At 46.7% G+C, this 9,366-nt stretch overlaps 1 protein-coding gene across 1 annotated transcript; it reads right to left on the bottom strand.

Annotated features, from left to right (window-relative positions):
• Positions 1-3,231: 3,231 nt before the first annotated feature.
• On the bottom strand, positions 3,232-8,862 carry fbxo5 (F-box protein 5). The gene is made up of 5 exons (XM_088609908.1): positions 8,671-8,862; positions 6,743-7,467; positions 6,016-6,097; positions 5,319-5,468; positions 3,232-4,037 (listed from the first exon to the last, which is right to left on the bottom strand). The coding sequence occupies exons 2-5, from the start codon at positions 7,441-7,443 to the stop codon at positions 3,786-3,788; spliced, it is 1,185 nt and encodes a 394-aa protein (XP_088466034.1). The 5' UTR covers positions 7,444-7,467; positions 8,671-8,862; the 3' UTR covers positions 3,232-3,785.
• Positions 8,863-9,366: the final 504 nt, after the last annotated feature.

Genomic DNA, 9,366 nt, shown 5'->3' with positions numbered 1-9,366 from the left:
CAACTCTGAATATCAACTTCTTCCTTCTGGCAAATGTTTTAGGGTTCCCAAATGTAAATCAATCAAATACAAACATTCTTGTGTTCCACTATCCATTAGAGCTGTCAACGCAAATGTCAAGGATAAGCACAATTTTGACCCTTACAACCCACTTGAGTGCAATATGTTTTGTGATGTGTTATAAATGTTACATGTTGTTATGTGTTATACTGTACATGTGCAATACAATGATATGCAATGTTTTTCTTATTTCTTTTGTAATAGTATAATGTGCAATGTTTTTCTTCTCTCTTTTTTGCATTCTATTTAAATGTACAGGATTGCTGGGTGTCCATAAAAAAATTCCCTCAGGGGGACAATAAAATCTTATCCTATCTTAAATAAAATGACTGTTGTGCTTTCTAGAGGTAATGGATATGAAAAATGCCATCCTTTGGCAGTAGCTGGCAATGAAGTAGGCCTCCTTTAAACTTGGTGGTTCCCCATCCCAGTCCCGGAGCCCCACACTCCTGCTGGGGTTCGTTTCAACCCCCTTTATTAGATACTTGAAGCCTTTCTTCATCTAAGACGTTGCTTCAATTTAATATTTGCGTTTTTGTTTCTAGTCAAGTTTTATTCACTTTCCAAAACGTACAACGATTAACACTCCAACATGTGCAGGGGCTCAAATTCATCTCATTATCATTAAATCGATGAAGGGTTCGTCTGGAAGAAACACTAACAGCTCGTCACCGGGACCAGGACTGGAAATCACTGTTTTCAACCCTACAGACCTAAAATTACATGTTCACTTAAGAGTTTCACCATAATAATGGGTCACTTGGTACGCTGCATTAACCTGAGATGTATGTGTTCTAGTTTCACAAGCAGTTTTTGACAGAAAAAAAATACCTGTAATTTATTACCATGACAATGAGCCATGAAAATGGGTAATTCATTTTGTTTGGAAGAGCCGCAACAGTGCAAATTGTGGTACACCAGCCAATTATTGAAATGTTAACTACTGTTTTGTTGTTACTGTTACAAGAGCAAAACAAATAGCCCACACTTTACCTCTTTCCACGAGAACAAGAGATGAGCATTTAAAAAGCTCTTGGAATCTGCCCGGGGAATTGACATTCAACGGCAGTCGTCATCGTCGCTGCTAAACAATGGGAATAACACCAGAGCAAGAATTACAGACAATGGCAGTGAAATCGCACAATGAATTAACGAGAGAAAAGAGTGTGTGACTTGTCTTCTCAAATGTCATTAATGTGAATTGCTATGTGTGTTGTGTCATCTTTCAGGGACCCGGAGCAGGCTGTTTCTGGCAAACTTTGGCTGCAGTTTCTATTAAGATTAAATTGAATGGAGCTTAACAATTCCAGCAGAGGCTGGGTGGTGGAGGTGCGGAGAATTTGCTTCCTTTAATGACTCATTAAAATGCCATTGCATACAAACAGGAAGAGCACCTCAAGCAGGGCTGAGACAACACGGGTCAAAACTGCACAACTCCAGTTAAAGCGCCCGGAGCAATTTAGTTACACATAAATGTGACAAAGGGAGGAGAGAGGAGCAGAGAGGTTTGATGTCTGACACCAGTGTGCGCTGTGGATTCCCTGTTATGCTTTCATCCTTGTAATGTGTCAGGATTCTTGATCAGCAGGGCTGTCTACCAGGTGGACCAGCTGGAAAGGTGCTGGAGCTGAAGGAACTGCTTATTATGGGGCACCAGTTCAGCCAGGAGCACGGCAGAAATCCCATTAAGACCTGAACTGCCGGGGCCTGGGAGTTTCTGGCTCGTACCGAAAAAGAGAACCTGTTGTCCAAGCTCATTTTCAATTGGGAGAGGCGCTTGTCTTCAGATGTCATTTATGCTAGGCTGCACCCTCCTCAAAGCCAGAGGGGAGAATTCTACTGAGCCCGGACCAGGTCCGGCCTGAGGGGCTGGACAGTGAGGACGAAGGTGTTGCAAAAGATGAAGAGGGGCGTCAGGAGCAGACTGACAACTCTGGGGAGCCCCAGCCTCGGCTTCTGTAGCACATGGCTGTCAAGGGGCAGTGGGATTTGTCCAAAGAGGACATCTGGATCTCAGGTGGCAGCACTGTAATGACATTCTGGCCATCACAGAGGACAGTCACCGCCCGCCCCCGGCATGAGCTCTTGGAGTCTGCATGCACTTCCTCATCTCCTTCCTCCCGTGTGCAGTTGCGCATTTAAAAAAAAACAGTTTTGCTAGTTAAAAAACACCTTCACAATCTAGAAAACACCTGTCTCTCCAGCCATACCGTACACAGGGCTGAGATCAGACTCACACAGGCCAGGGCTGAAGCTACACTCTGGAGCCTTTCCTTTCTCTCACTGATACATGTGAAAGAAGCTACTTCCCCTGCCATTATGGCCACCTGGATATCATGCTCAGATCACTGCGTCTCATTTACATCCTTCCATGTTGAATAGGGAAGATGCCCATCTCTGTCCTAAACACGACTGCATCACTTTATGCTGAGAAATTCTTTGAGGCCAAGATACACTCCTCTCTTTTCGTTTCGCCTGCACTTCCAGTTTTCAGCGTCTATGCAGATGAGAATACACCACAAACACAGATCAGTAAAGCTGTATGTCATCCCAGAAAAAATATTGTATTATCGCTCCACCTAGAGGATAAAATTATACTTGCAGGGCTGATAGAAATGTATTCTTCTAAAGAGCTTTCTTCTGCAAAAGCTTGCACAGTAACATTACTATACGTAATTGCACATTTCCTGAAATGACCCACATTTCACATCAGAGGCACTTCAGAACCAGCTGTTTCATTAAAGTCAACGACACCAGGGTTTCCAGGATCTGGACCAGGACTGCTGGGTTGAGCTCAAGTTCTTGGCTACAGAAAAGTTTGTTCCGACTGGGACACCTCATATTTCAAAATTTTATATAACAAAATCTTTCAAAGCTGTACTACAGAACAACATAGATCCAATAACCTTAAAGCATTTCCATTAAAATGGACAACAGCATGCAGCATTTTAATGTTGTGGCAAAACGCTTTGACTTAAAGTTTCCCACTTACTAAATTACACAAACTGGAACACTTTGACTGCTCTCTCCAAGTCCCAAACCATTTGAGTCACTTTTCAATCTTTTATCACGGGCACGGTTCACATGGTGCGCACAGAGAAAAAAAGCTCATTCATGTGTGGATAAGCACTCCACACCTCAGAATTACAATTAAAAAAAAAGGTTAGGCCATTTTCTTCATAAAAAGAAAAAAAAAAGGTTTATTCACAGACTGTAACAACATATAATTATACAGTATTATAAATATTTACAGTTGTATTTACATATCAAACAGCTCATATTCAGACATTTCAAAGATGCAGGGGATTAGCCAGTCCATCATGCCTTCTCAAAAGAGAACATGCCACAGCTGAACCGGTTCCAATTCCCCTTATAAATCTAAAACTGTAAAAATTAATTGTTCGATAAAACGCGACGCTCTTTCACATTTTAAACATACCCGTCATAACACTGGTAACTTTTGGCAGTCGGGAAATTTGATTTAAACTGCACCCTCCCCAGGGGCAGCCCAGGTAGCAATGGGAAGAAACATTAAAACTTCAAGTCAATTTTTTCTTAAAAATAAAATGATTGTTCCCCCACTATAAAAATGTGTGCAGACGCTTTTGTGCATTACCGCTTCAAAATAAACACTTTTTTTTTTACCCATACAGAGCAATGTCTAGTGGAATGCATAGAAATAATTTAAAAAGAGTTCATTCACACAAATGAGTAAAAGGGGCAGATCAGAGCCTCTTCAGGTTCTTCTTGCTCCTGCTGCTGCCCGGGAGCAGTGTGGTTTTCTCCCTGGCCTGGCCCCTTTTCCCAGTCCTGCAGCTCTGCGAGCCGTGGTATGCGCACAGGCAGCTGGTGCAGAAGTCAAAGCCGCAGCTGGCCCGGGTGCAGGTGGCTCTGCGCAGGTAGGAGTCGAACTTGGCCGGGGAGCCGCAGTGCGAGCAGGGCTTCAGGGCTTCGTGCTGCTTCAATGCGTCTGCTGCCTGCGGAGAGAAGAATCGCACGCCACCTTATCATCTGCATCACAACACGGTCGATGTTCTGCACGTTCGTGCCAAGACTCGCTCTCTGACATCCGGGTGGTGGGGTGGCTCTGTGGCTCAGCATCCGAGCCGGTTCGTATCCCGAGGCCGGCAGAGGGATCCTACTCTGTTGGGCCCCTGAGCAAGGCCCTTCACCCCAACTGCTCCAGGGGCACCGTATAAATGGCTGACCCTGCGCTCTGACCCCAGGCTTCTCTCTCTGGCTGTGTGTCTCAGGGAGAGCAAGCTGGGGTATGCAAAAAGACAAATTCCCAATACAAGAAATTGCATATGGCCAATAAAGTGATCTTATCATCCTTTGTGATAAGATGCACTGCTGTCAATTTTCTGTTTTTACACATGATCCCTGGGATACAGTGTTACAGAAAACATGCTTGGATACTGCTTTTGCTGTGCACGACAAAGATACTTTCTTATCTAGAGAGTTGATAATGTTTTATACATGCTACAGTTAAATGAACCCAATTCCCATATTGAATATTTCATATTCAATACAGTATTGGCGCCTTCGGACATGTGGCGTTGCTTTCACCCAGGGCATGGAAAAAATAACGCACATGTCCCTTCTACATCATTACAGCCCCTGGTTTTGACAGTGTCCTGCTTTCAACACCGTACTTATCAAGACATCACCCATCGGCAAGGACCAAGCGCAGATACAGTCTGCAACATGGGAGGAACCTACACTGGCTTCAAAGGCCTACTTTGAAAAGAATTGGCTCCAAAAAGCAAAACAAAAGTGAGCTTTGGGTGGTTTTAGAATCAGCATTCTTCACTATTAAATAAGATAAGATCCCTTTATTGGCCATATACAATTTATTGTATTGGGAATTCATCTTTTCGCATACCCCAGCTTGCTCTCCATGAGACACACAGACAGAGAGAGAAGCTGGGGGTCAGAGCGCAGGGTCGGCCATTTATACGGCGCCCCTGGAGCAGCTGGGGTGAAGGGCCTTGCTCAGGGGCCCGACGGAGTAGGATTCCTCTGCCGGCCGCGGGATTTGAACCGGCAACCTTCCAGCCACAGGCGCAGATCCTGAGCCACAGAGCCACCGCTGTCCCCCACAGCCACAGCAGAGGCTATCCCAGAACCCCTGGAGTGAGGTGAAGGCCGCACGCGGCGCCACCCTGGCCTGGTGTGCCGAGATTCACCCCCCCCCCCCCCCAGACGCCCGTGACCCCGTCACGCCTGCGCGTTCCCTGGCACGAACTCGCCCATACCTGCTGGAACTCGGTGTGCCGGCTGGGCCCGCGCTCCTTCCTCCTGGGTGGCTTGTGGACGGGAGTAGAGGCCGCAACCTGGAGGCAAGACAGGACCTCTCTGGAAAAGGCGAAGTCCCTCGTGGTGAAATCCCCAGACGTTTCTGCATCCTAAGGCGGGGTAAAGAAAAAATGAGCTCAATCTCTCCCGAGCACCTAGCAACACATAACCAGCAAGTTGCTGTCGGCCGAAGATCTTGGGATTACAAATAACTGCTTTTACCCTCACAGCACAGTTCTCTAGAAAAACACATATAGGAGGATCAGTACTGTATTTTAACACCCAAATGCCAAAAGACTTCAAACAAAAAAGTAAAAATATGCCAGAATTTATTGACCAGTCCCTTTCCACCGGCTGTGCCAAAAGTGTGATGTTAGGCCATGCCTCTGCTCTGTGTGGTGTTGGCTGAAGAGTAAGAGGCTCTCCTAACTAATCAATTATCAAGGATCCCATTGCACTGGTTGTAAGAGCCAAGTATCCAAGAGCTAAGGTATTCATGTGCCCCGGATAAAAAGCTCTTTGGGCACATCCAGTCTTAATTCAACTGGCAAACCGAGATCGTGCTTCTCCACCCAGTCAGCTGAGCAATGAGACTGCCCTTCCTCCCCTATGCCCGACACTCCGGCATGCTCTGGGACGTAACGCTCGGAATATTACCTTTTTATCCGTTTTGCACATCTGGAAGGCCCACTTGTCTTCACAGATGACTCTCCGCCACGTTTTACTCACTTTTTGACAGCTGTCGATGTAAAGGAAGAAAAAAAAAGACATGAGCATCACGGACAGCACATGAAGAGAACCTTAACCTTTCTGGAATAACTCTGGAGGGATATTCAATGTACACAATGGCACAATGTCACTGATCGAGGAATGGTTTCGACTACTCCCAATCTAATGGGGTCCCCAGACCTCTGTCTCTCTACGCCCACACTTAGAACCCCTCATTGCTCCCCACTGCTTTCCATATCAATCTTATATTGATGCTCAGATTGGCTTCTCTTTTCCTCCAACCGTTCACATCACCAACGATGCATCCACGCTAATTGTGAACATAAATAAAATACAAACAAGTGGCGGGGTCTTTGGCCTCATCTAGCTCATTGGGCTAATAGTGGATAATTAATTACAGAATCACATACAGCCACTTCCTAAAAGAAGCCAGGGTACTGGCTTCAATAACAGGTAGACCTCCCCAAAACCTTTTATGCCAAGAAAAGTTATTTCATTTTGTGTCCCAAGAGCATTGCATCTCCAGCCTTGAGCTGACCTTGCTTATACCCCGCACATAAAGTCAACAGGTCCATACCCTAACTCACCCTAAACAAGGGCATCTGCTGAGCAAACAAGTCAAATGAGAAACCGCATCACCGTGAATGACACTTACTTGATCAAATCCACATCCGTGAGAAAGCGTAAAATCTTGGCCAGGACGTGTCTCATGTCCCTCTCCAGTAATTCCTCGAAAATGTCCAGCTGCTCGACGCCCATCTTCCTCCCTACGACCCCCTGGAGTCGGAAGTCCTCTGCGACCTCTCCGACGACGCCCCAGTCGAATTTCTGGGTTCTCCTGTACCTCCTCCTCAACTCCTTGCAGACAGTCTGCTGGAAATGCAGCACCGGGAGCCCCAGCGCGGCCGGGCTGGCCCCGCAGGGAGAGGCGGTCACAGACGGCGAGCACCCGGTGTGCTGGTGGTGCCTCCTGGGCACCTTCTGGTCATCGTCCGCGGCCCCGAGGCCGAGCTCCCCCTGCTCCGTCTGGCTGCTGTGCAGCGACAGATACCCGCTGTCCTCCTGGGAGACATTGCCGCTGAGGATGCAGTCGCTCTCGAAGTCCCTGCTGTCGGAGAGCTCGACGGCGAGCGAGGTCCTGCGGTTCTCCTTGTTGTGGACGCCCCTGAGGGGCTCTCGGAGCAGGACGGGGCTGGCTCCCGGGCCACCCGGGCGCTGGGGGTCAAAACACACCGGGGGCTCCTCTTTCAGGGGACGTTTCTCCCGGCAGAAGTCCGCGGTGCCGTGTCGCCCGTCGTCTTTCTCCGCGCTTCTCACGGGAGAGGGTTTCTGGAGGGGTGCGAAGGGGCACTTCATGTCTCCGGGACTCGGTTAAAATATCTGTAAAGTCAAAGAAACAATGAGGAGCGTTTAGTACTCAAGACTCTGGGACCTGGTGGGCAGCTTTGCCACCTGACTCGTGTCATGAAACTTCCTGCTACAATTTTGTTAAATCCCTGTTCAGTTTTGTTCCACCGTGTCAAGGGTACCTAGGTACTGTATGCAGTTTACAGGATTGTTAAATGTCTAAATAACGGCCTGCAAAATAAACTGCAACCCAAAGAAACGTGATGCATATAGGAACACAAACTGCCTTGTGGACGTTTATTGCTTGCTTTCGTATATGGACCCGTGCTCACGCCAGCCTGAAAATCACCACCCATCTTTCTTAGCAGTAGAAAGCGCGGATACTACCTCCTGCGATACAACAGCTACAGGAGTTTTCTATAGTTCCTTAAAAAACAAGTAGATTCAATGGTGACTATTAATCACTAATGCAGGGGGGTATTCTAGATGTCAAAAACAAACTTTAGAAAGTTGTCCGCGGAACGACCACCCCACCCCCAAGGTACGCGGTGGCGCCTTTACAGTATGCAAATACAGAGCCCTGTTGTTCAGGAGCTGGGGGGGAAGTTAGGCCCATATTTCAGGATGTTTACCTCCAGGTTGAATCTTACACTATCGTACTTGGATAAATCAAACATGGAAGATGGAAAATATCGATTCTGCATTTAAAACGCTTGAAGTAAAACAGCAAACGGTTGCATCCAGCCTTAATGCAGACAGAAACAAATTGATTTGCCGGGAGGCTGGGCAGACAATCTTTTTCCTTTTAATGGATTATTCCCGACACCGATCGCAATCGTCAACAATAGCATTATTCTTAATTATTGACCCTTTCACATCTGGAGTCCAACCCGTCGGATTTTTAGGCAGGAGGTGGCGCGCGATCGAGGGGCCTCCCACGGCACGGATTCGCGCGCGGACTGGACACGCTGCACCAATACCGCTAAAATACCGACGGAACCGGATCGCTACCGCCACGACACATAACCGCAGTAAATAACGTTTTTTTTTTCCTTTGCTAAAAAAAAGGAACATTAATACGAAATTTTTTGAATCTGCAGAAAAAAAAAACAAGACCGAGAAGCGCCATTCAAACTCGGTAGCCGCTGGCAGCGCTTGCAAGAACTCTCACAGTTCAGCAGCTCAATCTGCAGATAAAACTCGCGATTCGCCCAGAGGAAGGGAGACATATTTTACCTTCTTGTAGTGTTAAGAATTTACGCGTGATCCTTCCCCCTTCTCTACTCCAGATGCGGTACTCTCCCCAGGCTGCTGTGTTGTGGCACCACACTAGCCCCAGTTGCGCCTGCCGCCTGTTTCTTATCCAGTTTGAATTCCGTATCCAAAAAGACAGCAGCCAATCAGAATCGAGGGTGTGACTTTAAAGTGCCCCCTCGACCAATGGGGAGGGAGCCCGACTGGGCGCGCGTGGGTTTCCCGTCCTGCGTTTGACGACGTGACGCTGCGTGAGAAAGGGGGAGGGACTTCCTCCGGGCAGGGTCCACTGATCAAGCGCCAGAAGGACTGTGCTGCGAATTCCATTTTTCTTACAAGAGCCAGCACACCAAGGCGTCCGGCGTCACATAGGTTCAAATTGGTTCACCGGACAAGGGGGTTAAATTCAGACTTTAAAAAGATTTCGGGTTTTGATTTTTAAAGTTTCAGCACATATAAACTGATAAAACCAGGGCATTTATTTTTTGTAATAATCCTTATTTGGTAAAATATACATAGTAAAGCAAATACTAAGTCTCTCTTTCAAAATTTAAGATTTCATATTGTGAACCAACTGTACAGCTGGCATGCATTTAATCGAAGATAATCTAAAATTAAGTCTGTAAAATATTTTAGCATACATTAAAATAAATAACTTTTTTTTTAATAGTGTATTAC

This window comes from Lepisosteus platostomus, chromosome 17, assembly GCF_059453375.1.
Source record: "Lepisosteus platostomus isolate fLepPlt1 chromosome 17, fLepPlt1.hap1, whole genome shotgun sequence".
Lineage (NCBI taxonomy): Eukaryota > Metazoa > Chordata > Actinopteri > Semionotiformes > Lepisosteidae > Lepisosteus > Lepisosteus platostomus.
This window is presented reverse-complemented; position numbering and strand designations above follow the sequence as displayed.

What these genes read in the sequence shown, in the direction of transcription:
- fbxo5 (XM_088609908.1), bottom strand. Translation starts at nt 7,443, where the DNA reads ATGAAGTGCCCCTTCGCACCCCTCCAGAAACCCTCTCCCGTGAGAAGC. An exon ending in ACGGATGTGGATTTGATCAA is followed by an intron (nt 6,098 to 6,742) that starts GTAAGTGTCATT and finishes TTACATCGACAG; the next exon opens with CTGTCAAAAAGTGAGTAAAA. An exon ending in GGCACACCGAGTTCCAGCAG is followed by an intron (nt 4,038 to 5,318) that starts GTATGGGCGAGT and finishes TTCTCTCCGCAG; the next exon opens with GCAGCAGACGCATTGAAGCA.